At 44.5% G+C, this 27,493-nt stretch overlaps 1 protein-coding gene across 2 annotated transcripts in view; it reads right to left on the bottom strand.

The window, feature by feature from the left end:
• The window catches only part of CD82 (CD82 molecule), a 76,624-nt gene that overhangs the window by 5,605 nt on the left and 43,526 nt on the right, over positions 1–27,493 (bottom strand). For both annotated transcript variants that reach the window (XM_077322245.1, XM_077322246.1), the window contains exons 3-8: positions 18,940–19,012; positions 16,495–16,619; positions 15,574–15,648; positions 3,908–4,015; positions 2,263–2,454; positions 1,932–2,015 (exon numbers count right to left, since the gene is read on the bottom strand). In XM_077322245.1, the coding sequence (XP_077178360.1) occupies positions 1,932–2,015; positions 2,263–2,454; positions 3,908–4,015; positions 15,574–15,648; positions 16,495–16,619; positions 18,940–19,012 (657 nt within the window). The remainder of the gene's footprint in view (positions 1–1,931; positions 2,016–2,262; positions 2,455–3,907; positions 4,016–15,573; positions 15,649–16,494; positions 16,620–18,939; positions 19,013–27,493) is intronic.

The following is a 27,493-nucleotide window of genomic DNA, read 5'->3' as shown; positions in this document are numbered from 1 at the left end:
GGCCAAACCACCCAAATCCAGCTGGCACCAGAGATCATCCACCAAGGAGAGCAGCACTGTCTCCATCCCATGGCCAGGATGGAAGCCTGACTGATATGGATCAAACACCGAAGCTTCTTCCAAGTATGGCAGGAGCTGGTTTGCCACAGCCTTTTCAACTACCTTGCCCAGAAATGCAAGATGTGAAACCAAGCAGTAGTTGGCTGGGTTCTATGGGTCCAGTGATGATTTTTCAATAAGGGACAAACCACCGCCTCCTTCAGCACCTCTGGGAACTCCCTTGTAGACAGGAAGAGGTTGATAATCTCTCCCAGAGGGACTTCTATCCACTGATCCCTTGTCTTGAATAACCAAGATGGACAGGGATCAAGGGGGCAAGGTGGCCACCCTCACCGACCCCAGGAACTCATCATTATCATCATCATCATCATCATCATCATCATCATCATCATCATCATCATCATCATCATTTAATTTTTAGACCACCATTCTCCAATTAGGTCTTAGGGCGGTTTACAGCATAAAACAGTTAAAAACACAATAAAATCCCCATAAAACCCCAAATTACAAATTACATCAACATATAACATATATAAGCGGCGGCGGTCATAATTCTAATCGCAATTACCCAACTTCCCCTATGTTCAGCCCGGTGGGAAATAATATTTAGAAGAAGGTAGGAGTCAATCCAGTAGATCTAACAAATGATCTCGATGTTGGGGATTTCAATATTGGAGGGGATCCTCAGATGGATTAACAGGAGAGCTGCCCTGGCCTCAACCATATGCCTGGCAGAAGAGCTCCGTCTTGCAGGCCCTGCGGAAGGCTGGTAACTCCTACAGGGCCCTTAGCTCTTCTCGGAGTTCATTCCACCAGGTTGGGGCCAGGCCCGGGCCGAGGCCAGGCAAACATCCTGTGGGCCTGGGACAACCAGCAAATTCATACCCACAGAGCAGAGTGCTCTACGGGGGGCATAAGCAACCAAGCAGTCCCACAGGTAGATGGGACCCAGGCCGCATATAGCCTTAAAGGTCAGTACCAATACCTTGAATCTGATTTGGAAACAGACTAGTAACTCATCCACTTTGGTTCCTGAGCGCTGGCTGAAGCTATCAAAAAACACCAGGTCTGAACCAGACCCAGAGGACAATGAATCAGTGTGGACATTGAAGTCCCCCAGGATTAAAAGTCTGGGCTACTGCAAAGCCCAGGTCATCACCACCTCTAGGAAGCTCGACAGGCTAGCTGGAGGAGTGTTGGGTGTATGGTAAACCACCCAGATAGCCAAGTCCTCCACCAAACCCCACCCCAACAATCAACGACGCCTGGAAAGCCCTGTAGAAGAAAGTCTCCTGGACCAGAATTGACACCCCTCCCCCCTACTATGGAGCTAATACAGGTGAAGGCCCGCAAACCCAGGCATTGCCAGATCCCATTTTATCCCATTAAGCTTTCCAGCTTGGAGAGGGGGAAACAGGAAAGTGTTGTTGATGCTCATTAGGCACTTAATTTCAGCCAGTGTTTTGAACAACTAGCAAACAATTTAGAGATGGTACAGGATGGAGAGGCATCAAAATACGCAGTTACATTCCAGTGGAGTCATGGGACTTTGGGTATACCTACCTAGGCCATCCTCACAAGCCACCTTGTGCCCGTACAAATAAGAGATAACCATATGGCCAGAATAAGCATTGTGATGAGTACCCCGTATCACATTGCTCTTGCATTAGACCAGGGGTAGTCAAACTGCGGCCCTCCAGATGTCCATGGACTACAATTCCCAGGAGCCCCTGACAGCGAATGCTGGCAGGGGCTCCTGGGAATTGTAGTCCATGGACATCTGGAGGGCCGCAGTTTGACTACCCCTGCATTAGACTATATGGAATAGGAACTCTCATTTACTGTCCTGGAATGGGACAAAATGTCCTTACCTCAATAACAGCAACTCCTGCACAGACTCCAAGAATGATGCCAAGGTTCTCTTGTACCCAACTCTCTACACCTTCCATGCACCCCTGAAGAAGAATTAACATGTGTTATGGATATAAGAATCTCTAGAGGAAGAAACAGTACTGGAACTCAAGCCCTCTAATATTAAAAAAGGTTAGTTATTTCTGATGGACTGTGATCTGTACAAATTGGGGATTCTATTCCTTTCTTTCCACTTTGAAATTCTATGCCAAGAAAAATTTGGAAAAGTCTAGAAAAGTTCTGCTTCAGCTATGAGTACACACAAAATAATGAACTAAGAAACATACAAACCTGCTTGCTAACTGGCCAGTCCGCAAATGTTGCATTGGGGTTAGAAGCAATGTCCAAATTACAGAAGCCTTCATAAGACTGAGACTCCTTTGTGTCATTTTTGCAAGAGCATGGATACGAAGTCTGGTTTCTCTCCAAGAGGATTGTGTTCTGCGTCCAGTTTTCCGGCCCAGACCAGCCACAGCAAGAAAGCTAAATGTAAAGAGAAATAATAATCAAATCCTCCATATGGCGGAATCTGTGGATTGGAGCCATTGTTTACTCAGAGAAGTCCCAGATTTGCAGAGGGGAAAATAAGACTGAAAAAAGAAAGCACTGGGGGGTGGGGAATAAAACCCCAAAATAAGTAAAGCTGTGCCTAAGGTGAAAGGGTAGGATATAGCTGCCTTGGCCTTTGAGGAAGGATTCATCATTAACAGTACCCATCAGACAAATTCATATCTCACATATTCCACAAGCTGGGCTCAAATGTACAGAGCAAGTTGGGCTGGATTGTTCTAAAGCAGCCAACCCACAACATTTGTTTCTGGGTGGTTTCACTTCATACTATAAGAGGAGGCTCAGATGACTCAATATGCCTCAATTAAAAAAAAAATCCACTTAAAACTCTTCTCTCTTTTCCTCCTCCCTGACATAATTTTCTGTATTCAAAGACATTTTATTTTGCATGGAGGAACATGGGACTACCCAGACATTTTTGCCACCTCACTGAGAACTAAGCCACAAGACAATATATCATGCAGAGAAGAATAAGTCTCACCATAGATGACTACAAAAAAGCATAGTTGTTACAACCTTGTTTCAACCAAGGAGACAGAGCCATTGAACTGTAAGCGTTAAGGGTCCTAATGAGATGTATTCTGAAATGAAGTATTTTAGGTTTTCCTACATTACTATTCTTACATGTTTTGTTGCAGTAGTGTGGTCACTATTAAAGCATTTATGCATGGCTGCTGTAAGCACATGTCATGCAATACTACAGAAGTCTAGACTAGTATGAACTGAAAATGTTTTCTTTGAAAACTAATACTGCAAGAAAAAATACTTCAGGTACAACCAACTCTCCTATATTTGTGCTCTGTATAGTAAATGCAACATATGCATTTGCTTGATTTATAGCACTTCTTTATGTGTTATTTTTACAGTAAAATGCACCAGACTATTCATGGATTTGATAAAGTCAGTTCTGGTGCTTGGAAACTGAACGATGGCTTGTTGACATTCGAAATGCTAGTGCTGTTCCTTTTTAATGCACATAACAGACACCCGATATGAGCGATCACTTCCCCTGTACCAAGACCTTACATACATTAACAGAAACTGCAGGGAACAGCAGCCTGTGGAAGGAGGCTCTTGTCAGTAACTCCACCAGCATCATGAAGCAGCTTTAGGATCAATTGCACTTCTGGAACAAGAGTACCGCCTCCTTCTACCACTCCTCCAAAAGCCCATTCAGAAAAATCTTAGCCCCAAGAATTTCACTTTTTATATAAGATATGGAGCAGTTTTCAAGGAGGCACCATTTGTAAGAACTAGTGCTAACAACTGGGGAGTTCTACACATGAATCTCTGGGAGTGTGACACAGCCTCCAGCAACAGGGCTCCCTGACAGCCTGAATTCCCTTTTTCTTGCATGGTAACTCACCTGCGACTGAACATAGTCCCATGCATTCTCAATGGTCCTGTTTCTTTCATCATCAGGATTATAATTCTGGATGAGTTCATGGACAATCCCAGATACCTCAGCTTTGAGCTGGCAAAGAAATATGAGAAAGGTTAAACACTGATGTCTCAGTGCAGCCTGTTCACTGCATTTTATCCAATTGAATTTTGGCAATATGGGCAAGTTACCATACTATCTGATCCACTGAATCCATAAATCCTTAACTTTCCAAACACAAAGACACAGTATAAGTGCAAATAATGTATACAGCATCTATACAAAGCAGAAAGACTGTTAAACGGATAAATGAGCATTTATTCAGATTCATGGAAAAAGTTGTTGCAATCAAATATGCACATTAAGAATGTTGGGTCCTGACAGAACATTAAATTGATGCTTACCTCGCAAGTTCACAGGGGACTACTTCCCTGTAGTTTCCTCCCACATTGTTCTGAAATACTTGGATGTAGGATCACGTTAGGGGGGTGTATGGTTCCCTCCCCCACGTTAGGGGGTGTATGGAAGGAATTCCAGGAGGCTCACCCATGGCTTGGATACTCATGCTAAGTGCCATCAAAGTCTCCAGTGTCTCTGGCCAGACTTGCTAGTAAGAGAGTTTTAGGTGCACCTTAAACTTTAAGTCATCCTGTTTCTACATCCTTTATTGAAGCTTCATTAAGGACCTAGTCTGCACACAATAGATAATGCACTTTCAATGCACTTTCGAAGTAGATTTTCCTGTTCTGCACAGAAAAATCCAGCTGCCAAAGCACATTGAAAGTGCATTATCCTGTTTGTGCAGACTAGGTCAAGAAGTGCGGGACTTCCTCATCATTGTTTTTTAAGCAGGAAAGTGTGTGTTCTTATGCATACTACGTGTACACAGCTTGCTTGCTCGCAATGATAACAGAACTAGGCAACTTTTGCTTCAAATGACATTTTCAAAACAAGGATAGAGAAGATATACTTTAAACTTAACACTATGCTTGACATGGAGTATTAAGGATTTTCTCTTTGGACAAATGGCAGCCCAAATTTTGTTTATCTCAGACAAACAAAGTCAAACAAAGGACAATAGGCAAGACGAGCCTCTTGTGGCGCAGGGTGGTAAGGCAGCAGAAATGCTGTTTGAAGCTGTCTGCCCATGAGGCAGCCAGCTCAAAGTTGACTCAGCCTTCCATCCTTCCGAGGTCAGTAAAATGAGTACCCAGCTTGCTGGGGGGTAAACGGTAATGACTGGGGAAGGCACTGGCAAACCACCCTGTATTGAGTCTGCCATGAAAACACTGGAGGGCGTCACCCTAAGACTCGGTGCTTGCACAGGGGATACCTTTACCTTTTAATGATTGGTGGTGACACAAGGCTACCAGGGTACATTCCAGCTGGAGCCTGATATGGAGGAGGACATTAGGCCAATCCTGACACTGTATTTTCATTCCAAGACTACTACCCAGATAAGGCTATGAAAGACAAGGATTTTTTAGCCAATGCAACTGAGAGGGTGTATGTTTGTACATGTATTTATGTGGGAAGGGATACTCCAGGTTGTACAGCCATGCTTCTTCCTCAGTGTAACACATGAAAATGTCTCTGCTCATTCAGTGGGGGTGGCCTAATAGCCTATTTCAGTCACACAGCCTGTCTGTGCCTTCCACATGCTGCTTTGTCTCCAGTTCCTTAAAAAAAAAAAAAAAGCCCAAGTAGCCAAGTGCAAGAACTCGGCAACTAGAAAGTCAGGCAGGGGATTCAGCTGGCACTTGACATCCCGGCAATGGGCTTTCAACTAGGTCAAGTTCCACGGGAAACAAGTAATTGCGATCAGCCTGTCATGCTGCCAAAGTCTAGCATATGGCGACCCTGTTCAGCTCCCATAAAGCTTGACGGAGAAGCTCAGACATGTAAACCCAGAAATGCTGTGGTGTAGGAGCTACACGCAGACTGCCTTTGAGCAAAGCTGCTTGGAAGAAGGATACATTATCTGCTTATGGATTTCTACTGGACTTGCATGGGGAAAAATAATCATGCAACCTCGCCCGTCCCTCCCTTGTTCCCCACCCCGGTCAGTGTCTAACCCTCATCCCATTATTTAACCATTCATATTTGCCCCCACCCCTACAAGCGGGAGGGGACTGTGAAGAAGCAAAGCAATTTGACCTGGTTCTTACAGCTAATGCAATTGGTTTGGGCTACTTTTGTCCTAAGTGGCAGTAAGCCTGCGGGCCTTTCTCCTTCCTCTATGTGCTGCACAGTGCAGCATGAGAAAACCACTTTTTGGTAGTAGACTTGAGCCTGGCAATGAAGCTGCTGCTTTCAAGGCTACTCATGGTGACCAAAGCCCCCATCCCAAATTGTGATGTGCTCCATATGCTTTCCGAGTCAAAGAGCAAAGATGTACCTGGGCTCAGTAGTCATCATAACTTAGGCTCCAGAATCTACTGTTTATGCTCAAGTTGAATCTAATTACAATACTTCTGGATCTGTGCCTCTGAGTGTAGTATTGCAGTCTCTTCCCACACATAAAGTACAAAATCAGGGAGGCCATCCCAAACAGCTTCCAAGTGAATGCAGCCTCATTACCACTGATACAATCATCCCCAACAATTTCAAATACCAATATCCCAGCGACCATGTCCCCCTCCATTATTAGGGATAAGCACAATCCAGCTCATGAGACATATTTTGCCCCAAATTTGGGTTGGTTTGTAGCTTGGGAGTTGATGTTTGGGGAAGGCACATTCCCCAAACATTTACCAGGCTTTGGGGTCAATTCAGTTTGGCTGCTTGGGGCCAGCCGTTTAACCCTTCAGGTTTGCTTCCCACCACTTCAAAGTGGGGGGAGGAAAAAACAAAGTCCTTTCTCAGGCGGTCCCTGCCCCTTTCTCCAAGCTGCAGCTAGTCATGGCCAGGAGAAAGGTGGAAAGGGAAGTCCCTTTGCATGCTTGTCAGACCAGTTTGATTTGTGTGGGGACTCATTTGGCTTGGTTTGGGGTTCACCTTGCGGGCCACCTTGAACCCCAAACCGAACCACCTTTTTTAGGTTCATGCCGATCCCTATCCCTCACATACTCTAGCAGCTACTAGTACATCAACCATAATTTCCCCCATGATGGCCCCAAGCAGAAAGAACTTGGTTTGATGGTGTCATTAAAATAAACTAATTTAAAGAGCAGATGATGGAAAAGAAAACTACTGTTGGTAAGAGTTTTTCTATTCCAGTTTGGGACAGGAACGTGATATGTACACAGGGCAGGAAAGTGGCGGCAGAGCGCGGGAGCATTGCGGTGGCGGCGGCAAGGAGGTTGGGTGGGGGAGGCGAAGGGCCCAGTGGGCGGCCTGCCCCCCCTCCTCCCAGGGGCAGACAGCAGGGTAGGGCGGGTGAGTGCCTACCTGCCTAGTCGGCGGCCAGGCACGAAATGGCGGCTGGCAGCCAAAGGCAGGCCAGGTTGGGGGGTGGGTGGGTTGGGAGGCGGGCTGACAAGCAGAGGGCCCAATCGGCTAGTGCGCTGCGCCAGCCGATTGGGCCCTCCACTTGTCAGTTGGGGGGGCAGGGGGCCAATTGTTGCCCCCCCATCCTGGACCGAGCCCTCCCTCACAGCCCTTAGCCTTTTATTTATACCGCTCCATTTCAACTGGAAATTTTCCTCAATAATTGTCCTTTGAATGTAAATATTATGAATATCCAAATTGTGAAATTCAACCACTATTAAATAATATAGCATATATATTGGCCTTTGGCTCTTCAATATAGGAATGCTAGTAATACTGGTATAGCTACATGAGTGACATAAGATGAGGTTTAAATTTCTGCAACTTTGCATGGAGTTAAAACATTGCTTTTGTTCTGCTTTCAGTGAAAGCGGGACAAAAGGTCATAGCAACAAATATGTACAGTATCTTAGGTTTTTGTGCTTTCTTCAAATGAAAGTCTCCTAATAGGTTGCTTTAAAGTAGTGCAGCACTAATAATATAGATGTGCAGGAAATGGAGCAAAGAAATTAGACCCAAGGTAACAAAACCACATACATACCCCTACCAAATCTCTAAAGGGAGGCATGGCACAGCATGAACAAGAAAGAACACAGTCATGCACAACTTGATGGTAGTTATTAGAGAAACTGCCTTTCAGGAATGGTCAGGTGGCTTATTTAAAAGAGAAAATATAAAAACTTGCAAGCAGAACAGACAGATAGCTATTAATGTAAAGCCGAAATTAGTACTATCAACGCAGTTCAAATGGCTTCTGGGAAAACAACAATGAAAATTCTTGCTTGCTATTTGGGGAGGAGTACATCCTATCTTGCAAAAACTGAATGGAGGTGGCTTTCAAGATGAGAGACACTGAACCACTACCTACATCACCACAGTTTTGTCATGATTGTTTGCCCCATCTAGCCCAGTCTTGCATTTGCTATTATTAAGACTGTTGAGTGTGCAGTTGCAGAGCAGTTATAGAATTTCCTGGATGACACATCAGCTCTTGATCCATTCCAATCTGGCTTCTGGCCTGGCCATGGAGTAGAGATGGCTCTGGTCACCCTCATGGACAATCTTTGCAAGCAGTTGGATTTAAGTGGGTCAGAGCTGCTGTTACTCTTAGATCTGACGGCAGCGTCCGACATAGGCTATTAGCCCACTGCCTAGTCAACGAGGGGATTCAAGGTGGTGCCCTCAAATGACTGCAATCTTTTCTACAACATTAGGGATAGAGGGCAACTCCAGGAGAGTGAGCCTCCCAGAACCATGCCCTGATATGTATGGACCTGATATATATGATCTGTACTCTCTCAACTGCACTGGCTCCACACAGAAGTTCAAGGATTTAGTTTTGTCCTTTAAAACCCTGAACAGTCTAGGACAGCGGTTCTCAACCTCTCTGAGTTGGCGACCACAACCGCAGTGGCGGGATCAGCGGGGTCAGCATGCGCACATGCACAGGCAGCGTGTGCGTGAATTGCCAATGGCTCCTCTTCCGCCGGCCACTGCCCAACACGGCTGCCTGCCGCCGCCCACCGCCTCTGTGGCAGTAACCAAACTGGGGACCCCCCAGAAGGGGCCAAGTGACCCCAAATGGAGTCCTGACCTACAGGTTGAAAACCACTGATGGTCAGGGCCCGTAGTCATGACCCTGAAGGAGAAGTCAGGAAATGAAGGTTGCAGTGGTGCCCCTTGCTTTATTGAGTAATATGAGACCTGGACAAAAGGCAAAGAATGGTAGGGGACCTGGCAATCCTTCAAACTGTCCACTGAGCTGTCAGATTCCTCCTCTGAGATGATCACCTCTTCCCCCTCCCTACTAATCTCAGTTTCTGGTCTCCCTCAGTCCTCCACATCCACTTCTTCCAGTTCCAGTATTTGCCACTGTTCTCCTGGATCCCTTCATCTTGCTTCTCAGCTTTTCCTTCCACTCTATCCTTGGTCCATTCTCTCTCCTTCCACTCTGTTTCCACCTCCCTAAACAAGCACTGCCTGTGCTTCACCTCTGCCTCCTTTTATCTTCCCCACGGTCCCTCCAATTAACCTGACCTGAAGTTACTTCAACCCTGCCACAGGCCTCAACACCTGACACTCCTTTCTCCACCTCCCTCCCCACCAAGCAGCCTTCGTCTCGCTGTTCTCCTCCACTCCAGCACCTGGCTAGGTGAGTTGCAGGACTGTGAAGTGGCTGGCAGCTGGCTCAATCTCTCTTGGCCACATTGCTCCATCCCATCTGTCCAGGCCAGGAAGGGAAGGTCCTCGCAAGCACATGGAATGGTGGGGTGGGGTGATGCAGCCTCCCCTACTCTCCCTGCTTGGCCACCTTGCTCTCCATTGTTGTAATCGTTGTTGTATGGGCTTCCTCTCCTTGCGTGTTGAGTGCAGAGGGGGAGTATCTGTCCAGCCTCTTGATGGGCTGCCAGGGCAGGGAGAACTCTAAGATCAAGCAAGCAAAATTTGCTCATGATCCTTGAAATTAAAATGGTCTCAACAAGGGCCAGGGCTGGAAAAGAATCTTGGATGGAATGGGCCTGGTCTTTTGGGGCCTTGGCCTGGTGGAACACTCATGAATATCCAAATCTGCCTAGTAAGATAAGGGCCCTGCAGAACCTTAAACAGTTTTGCAAGGCCTATGAGTGTGGCCCTGGAACATCATCTGAAAATGTTGCTGGACTCCCTATCCAAGTTTACCTAATCAACCTTGCCATCATCACCACCATGCTTGGTGGTTGCTGGTGAACCTGGTCCTGTTGAGTCCTCCCTCAAGAGGCCGAATGGTTTTATGCATTTTGTCATTTTATCTTGGGCCTTGGCTTGGTCACTAGAAAGGTGAATTCATAAATATTTTAAAATAAATAATAATTTTGTGGTCCAAAAGGACATAATGAGAGATGGCATTTAAAAAACATCCAAGTAAACGAACAAGGACACTGAGATCCTGGCCTGTTCATCTCCCTGTCAACTATAGTAACATGGCCATTTCAAAACTAAAGCCACAATGAAAGAAACCTAGTCAAATCATCCAAAAGGCCACCACATGCTCAACTGCCTTAACTCAAAAATAGAACACTACACACCAACCTACAGTTATGCCTCGGCACATTATGGGAACTCACCCACCAAGAAACATACAAGGGTCTCCTTCAGTAATACTAGGACAGTCATGTCCCTTAATGAGGTGTTTGCTACTTCAGCTTCTATGTGTAGGGAAGTGTTTCCAACCTTGAAAGCTCTGAATGTGTCTGAGGTAAACTGGCTAATTATACTTTCATTTTCTCTTAGTCACCTTTTTTCTAGAGGTTTATAAAATTGCACATGATTTTTAAAAACTGGATATTTTTTTTCTTCCCTCTCCCCAACTAAAACTTGCAGATTGGGTGTAGTGACAGCCTCTAGCTCTGCTGGCTTCAAAAAGGGATTTGTAACCCAATTGTTAAGCTCTCTACAGTTTAATTATTCATGGACTCTTTTTTATAACCAAATTCATTTACAAAAAATATCATTGTCTTACATCAAATGTATTTTTGAAAAGCAAGTGAGATAAACTGACTGTAAACAGCATCACCTTTTGTTCTTTGCCCTGAATTCAACTTTTATGGTAGATAAATATATGAAGAAGAAGAAGAGTTGGTTCTTATATGCTGCTTTTCCCTACCCGAAGGAGGCTCAAAGCGGCTTACAGTCGCCTTCCCATTCCTCTCCCCACAACAGACACCCTGTGGGGTGGGTGAGGCTGAGAGAGCCCTGATATCACTGCCCGGTCAGAACAGTTTTATCAGTGCCGTGGCGAGCCCAAGGTCACCCAGCTGGCTGCATGTGGGGGAGCGCAGAATCGAACCTGGCTTGCCAGATTAGAAGTCCGCACTCCTAACCACTACACCAAACTGGCTCTCTACTTTCTCTGCCCCATGCATAATTTTAGAAAGGTCTTTCCTACCTTAGCTGCCTGTTTTCTAAACTGAAGAGTCCCAAGACTTGCTAGACTTTCTTCATCGGCTTAATCATCAACCTTCTACACTTTTCCCAGCTCCACAACATTTTTCTTTGTTTCCCACCTGGAGCCTGGCATCCCTGCAGCTCCATGGGATCCAATGCCAGGGCTTTTCTCCAGGGGGACTGATCTCTGTTGCCTGGAAATGACCTGCAATTCCAGCAAATTCCCAGGTCTCAACCACTCCCATCCTGCAACCTTTCTGCCCCCCTCCCAAGCAAGTCATACAACCCCCCCTGCAAAACAGCCATTTTTCTCTGGGGATCTCTATAGTCCAATTCCAGGAGATTTCCATGCCACAGCTGGAGGTTGGTGACTACGAGTCAGAAAAGTTCCTTGAGGTTTGGAGGCAGGGTTCTCAAGAGTCCAAGGGTGAGCAAGAGCTTTTGCCATATAGCCAGCCCCCAGGAAGGCCACAGTGTAGGTGTGCATCCTAGCACCCATTGTATTCCTGCATACAACGGGCTTTGCCTCTAGTTATTTTATAAAAGCCAACTTAGCGATGAAGATGAGTCTGGATGTCTAAGTTCCTTGGAGAGGGCTAGGTAAAGATGTGATAAAATGGGGTTTTCAGAATCTCAGTAGAGCATACAATAATTCATGGTTTATGAAGTAGCACAACACTACTGGAGACTGTGACAGAAAATAAGTGTCGAAAAGAAAGGGGAGAGTTCAGAGGAGCCTAAGGAAGAAAAGCCTGTAATTTTGAGTACTAATAAGGCAAATATATCAGTTCTACCTTTCAATTGAATTCAAACCAAGGGAAAAACAGCTTTTTCTTAGGGACCTAACTATAGAACATCGTGAATCAGGGAAATGAAGAATGTTGGGGGAGGGGACCTTCCAACAGGCCAATTCCAACTGGAAGTGGGCCACTTTCATCAGGAGACATGTGGGAGAAGAGCTTGGTGTGCCAGCTTCTTCCTGCCAAGAAGAATCCAGTGATATTTCCATAGATGCTTCTCCATCTCTGTGTGTGTGGTGGTGGTGGTGGGGGGGGGGGGGGAGACGATGCCGCATGTCTAACCTCCATTGTTGGAGAGTTGCCCTAGCAACACGAAACCACAGGCCTCTATCTTTGTCGGGGAAGGAAAAATAATGTGGAAGCTCTGCTTCTGGCTCTTCATTAAGAAGAGAAGGAGAGTGGGATGAAAGACTTCAGATACAAAAAGCTATACCACCTCAGAATCAAGTGTTGAGGTACAAAAAATGTCTATACAGGAAGTCTGTTCTTAGTGTAAAAAAGAACTAAAGAAAAACATTATATACTGAATTTCTCATTCATTTCTCCATTTGCGTTCATTGCTTTACATATGCAGAGTAGTAGAGGCATTTCACAGTGGACAGATTAGTCAGAATAGCTGCTCTAGTGCACAGAAAGGAAATAGGGGTGGATGGGGATGAAGAGAGAGCAGTGTAACTGACTGGGAAGTTCTCCAGCATGCAGCAAAAAATGTATGGTAGAGTGGTTCAAAGAGGAGAACTCTAGCCTGGAGAACAATGTTTAATTCCTCAGTCTTCCACAATGCAGCCAGCTGGGTGACCTTGGGCTAATCACTGATTTCTTAGAGCTCTCTGAGTCCCTCATACCTCTCAGAGTGTCTGTTGTGAATTCAATAATTCCAGAAACCCACAGTTCTTATATATCTTGTATTATAAATAGGCGATCAGAATGCTTCTCACAAGTCACTAATGTGGCTGTGATGTGCATTTTTAATTAGACTCCAGGTTGTCAATCTTTTCTTTTAATGAAAACTACTTCTGAGCGAGCTTAACATCCCTGATAACCACAATGGGGTAGTTACTGACCTGGAGCCAGGCATCCTGGAATGTGAAGTCAAATGGGCCTTAGGAAGTCTGAGCAACAATAAAGCTAGTGGTGGTGACAGCATTCCAGTTTTCTCCCTGCAATCTTGATCCCAATTTGTGACTCCTCTAATCCCGCCTTTCTCATGATGTGCTCCGCATACAAATTAAATAGGCAAGGCGACAGTGACCAGGCAGGATTTTGAAGAGGCAGAGGAACTAGAGATCAAATTGCCAACATACGCTGGATCATGGAGAAAGCTAGGGAGAAATATCAACAACCTCAGATATGCAGATGATACCACTCTAATGGCAGAAAGAGAAGAGGAACTAAAGAGCCTGTTGATGCGGGTGAAGGAGGAGAGTGCAAAAGTTGGCTTGAAACTCAACATCAAGAAAACAAAGATCATGGCATCCGGCCCTCTCAATTCATGGCAAATAGATGGGGAAGAAATGGAGATAGTGACAGATTTTATTTTCCTGGGCTCGAAGATCACTGCAGATGGGGACTGCAGCAAAGAAATTAAAAGATGCTTGCACCTGGGGAGGAAAGCTATGGCAAATCTAGACAGCATCCTAAAAAGCAGAGACATCACCCTGCCAACAAAAGTGCGTTTAGTCAAGGCTATGGTATTCCCAGTTGCAATGTATGGCTGCGAAAGTTGGACCATAAGGAAGGCTGAGCGTCAAAGAATTGAGGCTTTTGAACTCCGGTGCTGGAGAAGACTTTTGCGAGTCCCTTGGAATGCAAGGCAAACAAACCGGTCAAGTCCTAGAGGAGATCAGCCCTGACTGCTCCTTTGAAGGCCAGATCCTGAAGATGAAACTCGTTGTCCGTGGGGTCGCGATGGGTCGGACTTGACTTTGCACCTAACAACAACAACACTTCTGAGATACTCCACATGTAGCATCCAGAAAAAGAACATGGATTAGGATAAGCACTAGAAAAGAATCTACTGACTAAGCAACAGAGAGAAATACCCTACTAAACAAAATCAGAGTCCAGTAGCACCTTTAAGACCAACAAAGATTTATTCAAGGCGTGAGCTTTCAAGTGCAAGCACTCTTCCTCAGACTAAGAACTGATCATCATAACAGTAGGAATATATAAGCAAAAGTTAATCCTGTTACATTCATAAACTGTGTCACAGCATCCAAACACAGCCACATGATAACTCCCTGCCAAACCTGCTGGTGACAGTTTACTAATGTAACAGGATTAACTTTTGCTGGTTTGGCAGGGAGTTATCACGTGGCTGTGTGATTCTAATCTGGTGAGCCAATTTTTGATTCCCCTCCACTGGGTGACCTTGGGTCAGTCACAGTTCTCTCATCCCCACCTACCTCACAGGGTGTCTATTGTGGGGAGAGGAAGGGAAGGCAACTGTAAGCCGCTTTGAGACTCCTTCTGGTAGAGAAAAGCGGCATATAAGAACCAACTCTTCTTCTTCTATATAACTTTGGTGGGGGCAGTAAGAATGCATCCTCATAGATGTTCTCTCTAGGCTGAGAGACAGCATTCTCTTGTGCTCTCACCCAGGGGCTTGAAAGTACAAGCCCCTCAATGCAATAGTAAAACATGCCATGCTGGGTCAGAACACAAAGTTCAGAGAAGAGGCAAGTTCCAACCTCCTCCCCACCATGACAAGATGTTTCATGCAGGGGTATAGTGGAGGCACTTCACACACCACACAAATTCCTCCATGTCCCTGAGCAGAAGCTTGGCGTAGGTGAGCCTTAAAGCTTGAATTTACTAGTCCACATGATGTGTTCTCAAGCTAGGCTATGCAATACACCCAGCCTAAAGACCTAAACAACTTTTCAGATAATTACAGATAAGGAAAAATGGTGGAAGTAATTTTCTCTACCTCCTTCCATAGCTCTGTACGGTTGGTATGATATATCCAGGGAACCAAAACAAAGTAGGAAGAAAGTATCCCAATCAATAAACATGAAGAGTTAGCATGCATAAAGGAATGAAAATCACCGACAAAGAAGATTGAGGTTGAAAACAATTTACACAATTACCCAAGGTTTCATTTCCCTGTTATCCTACCTCATGATTATGTATTCTTAATTACACTTTTGCATGATCAAACTTCCCCTGGTTATACTTCATCCACTAATATACCCAGCACATCATTAAGTGGTGGCTTTATCTTGCCATGATGCCGAAGGATAAAATGTGCAGCTGCAGGGGGCAGGGGAACATCACCATTAAACTGTACTTCACAAACATGCTTAGAATAGAATTGGAATCCAAGTTTAGCTCCAGAACTAGAGGGCAGTAAGATAGGTGATGACAGCACAAGACTTTCACAAGGGCAGATTCAGTTATGAAATGTGGAGAGAAGAGCAGAGAGATGGGGTCACTTACTGCACTTCGTTGCAAGAAGATGAGCAGTCCAGCAGCTATCTGGCCTATCAGGATCAGCAACAGGCAGGTGAAGTACTGGAGGAAAGGAACAGAAAGGACTCTGTGTTATTTTCCAGGTCCTAGGACCACATAGTTATAACTATGACTGTCCACTTTTGTTCCTAGTCAGGGCCTAAAGCATCTTATCATGCTACCCTTCCTTCTCCATCCAAACCCCCCACCACCCTGTGAGGTAGGTTGTGTTGAACCTTGGTCACCAGGTGAGTCTGCATGGCAGACTGAGGATTCAAAGCTGACTGTCCTTGGCGTTAGTCTGACATTAACCACTATGACACACTGGCTCAAAATATCATGAAAGGGAAATATATAGAAGACACCCAGAAACTACAGCTTCAGAATAACTTTGCTTTCCCTTCAAAAACCCAAAATGTCTTTACCTATGTAAGAGTTCTTCATAAAGAGATTTTCAGTTTCCATCTGCTCATGGAGTACACTCAGCTCAAAACATCTTCTAATCAGGTTTCCCATAGTAGTTCCAGCAAGGTGCAAGAGACTGCTTGGAAGCAGTGTGAACTGCTCCAAACTGACCCCAGCCTTCCTGCTGTTCACTGAGGCATATCTCAGAGGCCTTCATAACTCCACAGGGGCATATTTGGGCATTTTCACTTGGCATAGAGAGAAGTGGGAAACCTGTGGTTTTGCTGTGGTTTCCACCACTCTAAAATATAATTGAACAGAAATATCACCCTTTTGACTCTGGAACCTCATACTGCAGATGAATACAAATGAAAAGCTAAGGACCTTATCAAATTATTACTGCCTTGCTGGTGGATATTAAGCACCTCTATATATGCTGGTCTCGAAACCAACTGCTGTTAAAAAGAACATTTGGCTTTAAGTGACTTTGTCTTCATCACTCACCAGTCCCAAGAGACACCGAATCTCATTGACTGCTCCAAGGCAGCCCAGGAATCCCATCAACATGGTGACAGACCCGACTCCAATGAGAATGTATGCCCCAGTCTTTAATGATGATGATGAAGCTTCTGTAGAAGGAAATAAATAATGTTTTGAACAAGCCAGTTTACACATCTAGCCTAATAAGAATATAAGTAGAATGTATCTCTGCACTCTAACACCACCAAAAAACTAGCAAGAGAACCTACATTAGCATATTTGCATTGTCACCTCCCCTTATGTGTAAAGGAAGAAGAGTTGGTTTTTATGTCCTGCTTTTCACTACCACAAGGAGTCTCAAAATGGCTTACAAGCACCTTTCTTTACCTTTCTGCACAACTGACTCCCTGTGAGGTAGGTGAGACAGAGAGCTCTGAGAGAGCTGTGACTGGCTGCACACCTCCAAACCTATAGATTCTTAAAGTTACAAGAGAAACACTGTCTCCTTGTGGGGTGATCTATTTGAATATGTTCTGGATTACTGAGCAGCAGAAAATGAAATGCCAATACCACTAACTTCCCCGCATCTACTTCTGAACTAAGCAGAGGGATTGTGGAGAGCCAGTTTGGTGTAGTGGTTAGGAGTGTGGGCTTCTAATCTGGCAAGCTGGGTTCAATTCTGCACACCCCCACATGCAGCCAGCTGGGTGACCTTGGGCTCGCCACGGCACTGATAAAACTGTTGACTGAGCAGTGATATCAGGACTCTCTCAACCTCATCCACCTCACAGGGTGTCTGTTGTGGGGAGAGGAAAGGAAAGGTGACCGTAAACCGCTTCTACTCCTTCGGGTAGAGAAAAGTGGCATATAAGAACCAACTCTTCTTCTTTGGCATCTAGGTGGGAATAGGGAAGAGTGCCACTCTGTTACTCTCGTCTCTATTAACAAATTTGGAGGCTGACAATAAGTTCTCTTACTTTCTAGCTTTTGGAGGATACTGAAGCCTTGATTGACAGCCATTGAAAAGAGGTTAAAAGATATCGCACCTAATTTTTCAAGCATCTTGAAAGCTATAAAGATCACTTTTTTTTCAAAAGGAAGGAGTTGTCTTGCACCTGTACCATGGGACTGCAGTATCCCCAGCCCCTTATACACTCATGCAGAAACAGATATGAGGCAGCTCCCCATTCTCCTGCAAGGTGTTCACTCTCAATGCTGAAAAAGACCAACCTAATGAATATCAAAGGAAGCCTTTTTGCCTTCAGCTACAATCCCCAGGAAAACTGTTGCAAGAAATTTTAAAATGTATGAATATTCCCTAAAAGGAACTTTGTTCCAAAGCTTGCCCAGCCAGGCTGAACATTTAGGAGGTAGCCATGAAGCTGACCAATTGGTGCATCTTCAGCAGAATTTTATACAGGCCCTCCTAGAGTTCAAGGGTCCACTGGAAATTTAATATAAATTGCCTTTACATGCTACACAGACAGCGAAAGCCTTTCAAAGATCATAGCACAAAGACTGAGCCTGGATGCAGCCCACAGTCTGCAGCACATCTTTGCTATTCAAGGAAAATTCTCCAGACCTCACTGGCAAGAGGCCTCCACAGTTCCTATTCCCTCTTGCTCCATCCTTTTTCCTACTCCGGGAAAGATGCCAGAGAAGCACAAGAAAAAGATGGGGGCAGGCCTCTCTGGCAACACACTGGAATGTCCTGCTGTGTAAAGTTCCTTCCCAGACTCTGTTAAGGTTACCAGAGCAAAAGGGAGAAGGAAACAGGAGAGGAAAGAGCTTCATCTGCACCTCTCAAGGCGGGAAGGGAGCAAGAACTTATCCTGCATGCACAGCTCAGCCCCAAGCCAAAAAACAGAGCTCAATGGAGCTGACACACAGGCAAGTGCCAAGCCCTCAGCAGAACAAAAAGCCCACAGGATCAGTGCCTCCATGGTGAATGGGTTGGAGAGCTCTTTTCAGCTGCTCAGCCCATTTTGTGACGAGTTTCAGTTCCAGACCGCACAGAGGGGAAACTAGGTCACAAATCCAGCCCTCAGTCATTTCTGTAGTCTTGAAAAAATGGCTACAGCATGAAAAGGAGAAGTGGTCTGGGCTAACACTTCTCAAAACAGTCCTGGCTCGCCTTCCCTCCCTTGCAAATAATACATTGCAGCAGTAAAAAAACAAACACACACCTGGTGGCTTTAAAAATGCTTCCACTTGGTAACTTCACATGTCACAGACTTTTATAGAAGAGTACTAAAAAGTGGAACCACATCTAACAGCAGAGATCTTCCCAAGGCTATTGCTCCAAGTCCGACTTGATAAAGCCTCCCAAGAAAAAAGCTGACTGGTTCTTCTAGATCTAAGCAGAAGCCAGTGCTGCTTCAGAGAGGATTCCTGTTGCAATTTAAGTGCTCTCTCTTACTGGACATACACAAGGTACTACACAGGAAAAACACCAAAATACTGTCTTACGCAAAACATAGATGAAGCTGTTTTTGTCGACCATAATCCATATTCCGAAGCCCAGAATCACAGCACCCAAGATCTGGAAAACAAAAAGCAAGATGGTGATAAAGAGAAAATACAATAGATCAGAAGCTCACCCCATTTTCACCCTTTTGCCCAATATTCCTACATATGCCCAGAGCTAGACAGAGGCATACAGTGAACATTTTACTTCACAGCCTACAATCAAACAGGCACACACATTAAAGATTCCAGAATTTTCATTTCTTGATAGAGCAAATCCCCAAAAGTCTCTACTGAAGAATGGGGCTTCTAAGAGGGGCCAGAAATACCTTTTGAAGCTCACAGGTAGGGCATGAAGGTGGCACCATCTCCAGCATTTAAAATAAAGAGGTGTACTGCCTCTGTACATAGATATTTAAATTAGTCATGGTGACTTACAGAGTCCAGTCACCTCTTATTTTCCCCTCCAAACCACTTGATGCATCAGCTAGCACTTTCTTTTCATACTGACCCGTTCAATCCACACCAAAGTGTCCTTAATAATGCTGCTTGTAGGTAAAACAAAAAGCTGAGTCCAATCAGGGCACTGCGGAGCCCTGAACAGTTCCGCAGGGCCTCTAAGACAGAGTTATTGCACCAGGCCTATCACTGAGGCACTGAGCAGAGTAAGATCAGTATTCTAGCTGGCCTCCCTGCCTATCCCATCTGGTTAATTCCCACCTGAGAAATAAACTTTCTCAATATAGCTCACCTCTTCTCTTTTACAGCAATTTTTATAATTTTAGATGAACTATTTAGGTGATTTAAATTTCATTATTTGTGTAATTAAAATGTCCGTATTTTGGTATATTCTGACCCACCCTGAGTCTTTTGGGGAAGACTGGAATGGCAATACAGCAGGCTAGCAATCTTTAGGAGTGCTCTACACAAAGACACCATGTATGCTACAGTTTCTTAGTTTCTTTAGGGCACTCAGTTATCACGAGCCAAACAATGTGGGAAGGGAGTGGAGCATGATGGTTGCAACTCTACATTTCCAGGTATGTCCCAATGAGATGGGATTACTTCCCAGCAAGCAGGGACCAGACAGGGGTTTAAACCTGATAGTTGTTGATAGTGTGAACAAGTAGCTATGAGTTGGAATTTAAAGCAGGAAGTTGTGATAATTATTAAAAGGATGCTTCAGGCAATTAGGGGAGGGGGGAACATAGTTCTTACTAAGGTAGATTTATTTATATTTATTGCATGGCATGTATAATGTAGTCAGGAGATCCGAGGATTATCTGTCATCCAGGCAAAAGATGTTCAGAGATGGTTTGCCATTGCCTGCCTCTGCATCATGACCCTAGTTGACCCTAGACAGGTCAACCCTACCAACTTCTGAGATTTGCCTAGGCTACCAATGAAGAAACCCCATCAGGCTGAGGATAGGATGCTAGTATTACTTTCTAAATACTTTGTGGAAGCCAAACCTCTCCAAGGATTTCTCTGCCAAGTTCTACCACTAAATTTCTCCCTCTATTACAAGAGATAAGCTGCCCTATTCATGAGCTTTGTCCCACCACTCCCTAGTCTCCTATTTAGGAGCAGAGCAACACATTTACCTAGAGGGATTTTCATATATAGGACCCATTTGAAACCCAGAGGCAAATGAACTTTATATATCATCCAGTCCCATGAAGCATTTCTTGGAAGTCAGGATGGCAAGGCACATCCCAATGGGTGCCAGAAAAATCACAGTAGTCTAGGGGAGGTCCAAGACAGACTTGCTAAAAAACAAAACAAAACAAAAAAAGATAAAAGAAGTCTGCGGAGCTTAGAACTCTCCAAAATTGTAGTTCCCAAGGGCGCAGAATTCTGGGGGAGGAATGTCTCAGCCCAGTCTTCCTCTAAAAATCTGGGCATTAGGCAAACTTAACCATACTACTATTGACATTTGAGAAGTGAGCCTGAGACATCAGCTAAGTTGCAATGTTGCTGACAAAAGCCAGAACTCCTGCTGACCTGCATTCCTGGAGGGCTACTTGTTGCCAAGAAAGACAGCTAACCCCTCTGTGTTCTACAATACTGTAACAGAGCATATTCTACATTTTCGTGTAACTACTTCAAAGAGCGAGCACATGAAGCTGCCTTATAGTGAACCAGACCACTGGCCCATCAAGTTCTGTATTATCTACTCTGACTGGCAGCAGCTCTTCAGAGGTTCATCTAGAAAACTTTCACACCACCTACTGCCTAATCTTTTAACTCTAATTCCTAGAAAAGTTAGGGGGTCTGTTGGCAGAGTATAAATTTGCTGACAGAGCACAGCACCAGGCTGCTTAAAGAATAAAATATGAAGAGAAACAATTATGTATATCTAGAGATAGAGACCTAACTATCTAGCTAGCTGCAATCATTCTCCTATTCAACAACTGTTCTGGAGGCAAGCTGGGAAGAAGTGCATTCAAAAAGCAGGAAGTCTCTTGTTGAGCCAAGCAGGACACTTTACTGTCTTAGACACAAAATACTTCTTTTTATCCTTTAATTGAAAGGTTTCATATATGTTAATGGACTGCTTCCAGTCTGAAAACTGTTTGCATACATAGTGGGCTCTTTGCTTGTTTTAATATTGATTTCTATATTTGATTTTTATGATTTTATTGCTCTATATTGTTTTGACCTTTCGTGCTGTCTCAACCATGTCTCTAGAAAGACTGCATATGATAGTTTTTTTTAAAAAATACACACACAAGGGGGATCTAAAAGGCTTTTAAAATATTGCCATTTCCACTGAACTACAGAACAATTACAATGACTTGTCTTGCATGAGAATGAAGATTCATCTCTCTTCTCCATGATAGAACACAGAAAATGCAAAGGATGTCTTGGGGCACATGTGTATTGTTATTATTAAAGGTAAAGGTATCCCCTGTGCAAGCACCGAGTCATGTCTGACCCTTGGGGTGATGCCCTCCAGCATTTTCATGGCAGACTCAATACGGGGTGGTTTGCCAGTGCCTTCCCCAGTCATTACCATTTACCCCCCAGCAAGCTGGGTACTCATTTTACCGACCTCGGAAGGATGGAAGGCTGAGTCAACCTTGAGCTGGCTGCTGGGATTGAACTCCCATCCTCATGGGCAGAGCTTCAGACTGCATGTCTGCTGCTTTACCACTCTGCGCCACAAGAGGCTCTTGTTATTCTTATTATTTACAAAAAGCTGAAATACCAACATTCAGCATACCAGATTATGTAAACTAACAGGTATTCAGACTAATCCTCAGCATAATTTATGCTGTCAGCAGCTTCACTGGCCCAAGGCTGACCTATAAAACTTTCTTCAGAAGCGCAGCAATCCAGACAAACTCGAAATACAATGTAGTCCAAAAAGGCAGTCAAAATAGCTCATCTGCTTCACAGGGACTGTAGACAAGGTGTGGCCTCTGCAAAACTGACACTTGACAGCGAGACTGTATATCTCAGCTGGTCTTTTTTGCTTTAAGAGCTGCAATTAGAAGTTTGAGGATTAGAGGTTAAAAAGCATTCTGAGACAGGCTTACCAACGGAAGCATCATTGGAAAGAAAAAAAGATTAAAATATGATACATCTCATTAGGAAGCCTAATTTAAGTATCTAGAGGTGATTTACACCTTAGACACCGTGTGGCACCTGCTTCTCATGCAAGCAGTTTACATGGACCACCATGTCCTAAAGCCTGACTTTATTCCATCACAGTAATGATGTCCAAAAATGCATTTTTATGAGTTTCACATAAAATGGTTTCACAAGAACAAGTTAGTAGGGAGGTGAGATACTTTCCCATGAACTACTTATTATAAAATTGCTGTTTTATGCTAAGTAGACTGACTTGCTGAGCCTGCCACTGTAGGCTGTTGATCTGGGTCCCCGCTATGTTAGATGCCATGAAGCTACAAAGAGAAACCAGATTCCTCCCTCCCCCCTCGGGGCAAGGGTAGTATCAGTGCAGGAGAAACTCAGGGGAGTGGAAGGAGAACAGAGCCTAAAAACCAGCTGATTTCTGTCACCTGAGGCCTCGCCAGGGGAAGTCCAGCAAAGCCTTTATCAGAAGCACTTTTTCAAAGAGAATTCCAGTAGTCTCCCCTGCTCCAGTCTTCCCTTACAGTATTCACTTGCCTCTTTAGTAAAGCAGCTCCCTTAAGAGACTTTCCTCTTCTGTGCAAAATGTGGGAAAATACTTTTCTGTTTGAGTCTGAACTTATCCAGCCAAACAGCTTGGATCCACCTCCTGTCAGTTCTGCGGCATCCCAGCAGGACTCCAAAACAACATACTTGGCTTTACTGCCATACAAGAGGTGAAGACTGGAAGCAGACAAAGACTGAAAAAAACCCACCGATTTCTTAAAGTACTGTGGCAATAAGAAGATGAGCACAGTTACTACAACACAAAGCATTTCCCACAAGCTATTGTGAGGTACCTTGTTCCTTCCATCACCACACTCATATCAAGTTTCCTTTGGACCCTCTTGTTTTTAGTTGAGAATGCAAGCTCATGGTCTCCATGGCAACTCTTTCACAGAAGACAGAGCCGAACAAATTCACCTGACATATGACCCACCCCCTGTAACACTTCACATGGTATGCAGCAGGCAAGTGTACTGTATTTATACTAGTATATATATGACACAATGCAATAAATCATAAAACAGGTCTATATACCATACAAATTCTACCCTTCTGTCAGTCTAGCATGAGTCCTCAATGGTAGAGAAGAATAAAAACACAGTACATCTGTGGCTGCTCCCCATGAACACTCCTCAGAACTCTAGCCTTCTAGTCTACTAGGTACTGGAGACTGCCATGATGAATGCTGGGAGTCCAGTGCTTTAGTCATTCTGAATTCTTTCCTTTAACCACCTGTATTAGTACTAATAGAATCCCTTAAAATGGACCATGAGGGACTGGCAGAACATTAGCGCTGCAGGTTGCAGCTATGGCCATAAGCTAGAATACCTGTTGAATGAGCAGACATCCAATATGAGGATGCCAGTTCCTGTCAAAGAAGATGAAGATATCAGATTGGTGGCCAATTTCCTAGGCTTCAGATAAATCAGTGGTTGCTTTTAGCCACTCATTTTTTAGCCTAAGTTATCAGCTTGAAGCTCTTGCAGCATCTATGTTGATGAATAAAATAAACTTCAATGCACCAACAAAGTTAATGGAAGAAGCTCTAAATAGCTTCATGATAGTTCATGTAACATCTAAGGTGCTGTTCTAGCACAGCACTGGTGAATTTGGTATGATCATGAGACTAAGACGGGTATATCTGACATAGGACTGTGCATTACATTCCAGAATTAAGCTATGAACTAGGACCTATGGACAGATTATGGTTTAAATTCTATCATTTTTGTCCCCCACTTCTTGTGGAGGCAGGAAGCAGTCTTCTGCTTTAGAGCACATTCCTCTTGCACTAGGCACTCTTCAGGTCCTTCAAAGACACCGATCCTGTGTCTACTTTGATTGGCAGTAGTTCCTCAGGTCTCATGTAGAGGTCTTTTACATCATCTACTAACCGATCTTTAAAACTGTAAACGTCATGGATTGAACCTGGGACTACATGCAAAGTAGCTGCTGTACCACTGAATCAACGCATAGCTTTCAGTTAAGCTACCTAACTCTCTCTTTAGGCTAAAGGAGAGGACAGATGGGAATTTCATCTACAACAAGGATTTAATGCCTTAGTCCTACCTAGTGCCCTAGTTGCAGTGGTGCTTTAAGATTTTTCTATGATATCCTAAAGTCATTCATGACCTTTGGTCCCTGGCATTATTATCTGGAATGCTGATTATTCAGACATGGAAGCAAAGCAAACGAGGGAAAACACAGTGATGGAAGCAAGCTGAAAACCAGCTCCAGATATGTCCCAGATGCACCATCTTGGCCAGCTTTTCTGCACGCACTATTACAGTATTACAGGAAACTATTAGTTCACAACTTTGTAAAACAGAGCCTTTTATTCAGAGACTCAGAGCATCTGAAAGTGAGCAATAGCTGGAAGAGAGCTGCAATCTGTGCAAAGGCACTGCTACATGCCTTAGAAATTATAGCTCACCATTAGAAATACACTTACTTGTCTCTTGTGGTTTTGTCTTTTGCACATATATCTTGTGCAGAAGTTGCGCACGCTTTTTCCCCTTGATATGTTCAAATTAACTGCAAGTCAACATTTTGCCACCTATCATATAAGCAATGGTTCTGAGGCATAAGCTCAGGTATAAGCTCAAGGCAATGCTCAACTTCCCCTTCCCTAAAAACTCCCCTTTAGAAAAAAGGGTTTCTTGAATTTTGCGAAGCAAGGTATTTTCAAAAAGAGAAGCTACCTACTTGGAAGTGTGCCACTGCAGGACATTTCACCCAGTATAGTCCCTTCACTCTATAACTTAGAAGAAGCAAGATGAATAGAAGGACCAAAAGGGGGGCAGGTACTAAACCTCCCTGAATGTTGTTGATATAAGTAAAGCTCTCTACTTATATCAAGTCCATTCTGGGAGTACTCTGAAGTCCTCTACTTGTTTGGTACGTCCATTGCCAATTAAACTCTTAATAAAGCTTAAGAAGGCTTCAGTTGAAAGATACTGCAGGTTAGTACAAGAGATGAGGCACAACTATCACTGCAATCAAAACAGATGGCACACAAGATGACAACTTCCCCCTTCCAAGCAGGTCACCTGTACAGTTGCCAGCAGTAGGCCTCAGGCTTAGGAGGGCAGATATCACCAGCCAAGCAACGAACTGTGCTAGCCAAGGGGTGTCTGTGGCCACGTACATTCCTTTTGAAGTAATGCATGTGAGGGAGGAGAGCTTTCCCTTCAGCCTAACTGCCTGGAGATGAGCTGTATTTCCAGGGGATCCTCAGACCCCATCTGGAGGCTGGCATCCCTAAACCTCAATGGGATACAATACTACAGAGTCACCCCTCCAAAGCAGACATTTTTGCCTGGGAGCTGATCTTTATAGTCTGAAGATGACAGCAATTCCAGGAGATCTCCAGGACCCACCTGGAGGTTGGCTGTCCTTGGTCTGAACATATTCCTTGGGGTTTGGAAGTGGGGCCTCAAAAGTATGTAATGCCTCTGCAGCCACATAAACAGCCACCTAGCACCCCCTGACCTATTTCAGGTCAAGAAAACATTGCAGATAGGTAAGATTGCCAGACTGGTGTAGGTTCATGTTCTGGCATTCCACACTACTTAAAGGTAAAGGTAAAGGTATCCCCTGTGCAAGCACCGAGTCATGTCTGACCCTTGGGGTGACGCCGTCTAGTGTTTTCATGGCAGACTCAATACGGGGTGGTTTGCCAGTGCCTTCCCCAGTCATTACCATTTACCCCCCAGCAAGCTGGGTACTCATTTTACCGACCTCGGAAGGATGGAAGGCTGAGTCAAACTTGAGCCGGCTGCTGGGATCGAACTCCCAGCCTCATGGGATCCACACACTACTTAGGTGTACATAAACCTGACTAGGGTCAAGACTGATGTGCATGGAGAGACCTCCTCTTAGGGTTGCCAGCTTCCAGGTGAGGCACTAAACACACACCAAGCCATCAGCTAGCACCTGTTGTATTACAGAATGCAACAGGATTTATTACTAGTATAATAATAAATATAAGAGTCTGTTGAGAAGTGAGAGAGTCTCCTGAATGACCAGTTTGATGATCCAGTTTTAAAAACCTTGGCAGGTTATTCAGATGTGGTATAATGGGAGGAAGTTGCTGGTCTTATTGTTTCCTAAAGAGACCCTTGAGGTTTGTTCCTGCAGAAGAAGTAGACATTAGTCACTCTAGGCAGAAGCAGATGAATAGGAAACTTACTAAAACATAAAGAAAGGGGAAGCCCTCCTGAGTGGCAGTTCCTGATTGCTTCTGATGGTATTTTCCAAGACATACCAGTCAGTTACTCAGAAATATAGCAACTCATTTACTTCTATACACTGCCCTGATTCCACTGTCCCCAACACTGGCTGAAATGTTAATGTATATTTTTAAAAGGGACTATCCGTGTGGAGTCTTTCCTCCTCCCCCCCCCCAAAAAAAAGGATGTTACTTTTGATTTGAGTGACTACACTGTTTTCAAACTGCAAATATGCTTGTTGAGATTATTACAAAGAGAGCCCTCTATGGACCCTACAGCAGGACAGCAACAAAAACAGCTCGGATTAGAGATGGGTATGAAAAATGGAGGTTTGTGGGTATTTGCAGGTCAGGGGGCATCATGAACCTTGACCCCTGAATTACATAAACCCCTAATGTGTTTAAGGACTGGTTCAGTTTGTTGGGTTCATTATGTGGTAGACTGCCTCCTGGTGTGCTAAAGATGCAAAATTCACTGTGGAGCCCCCTGAGTGCATCACTTCATCATGGACATGGTAGCCCTGGGAGACGGCTACCCCACTCACCTTTGCCCATTGGAGGTGGTCACTCCCCCAACTCCCCACATCATACCAGCCAGGCACCACCAGGAAGAGACCTCCAGCTGAAAATCTGGTAGTTTAGAAGGTGGTTGTACTCGCTTCCCCCTCCACAAGAACCACTATC

The sequence above is a fragment of the Paroedura picta genome, chromosome 2 (assembly GCF_049243985.1).
Source record: "Paroedura picta isolate Pp20150507F chromosome 2, Ppicta_v3.0, whole genome shotgun sequence".
Classification (NCBI taxonomy): domain Eukaryota; kingdom Metazoa; phylum Chordata; class Lepidosauria; order Squamata; family Gekkonidae; genus Paroedura; species Paroedura picta.
Note: the sequence above shows the minus strand (reverse complement) of the source record. Positions and strands in the feature narration are given on the sequence as shown.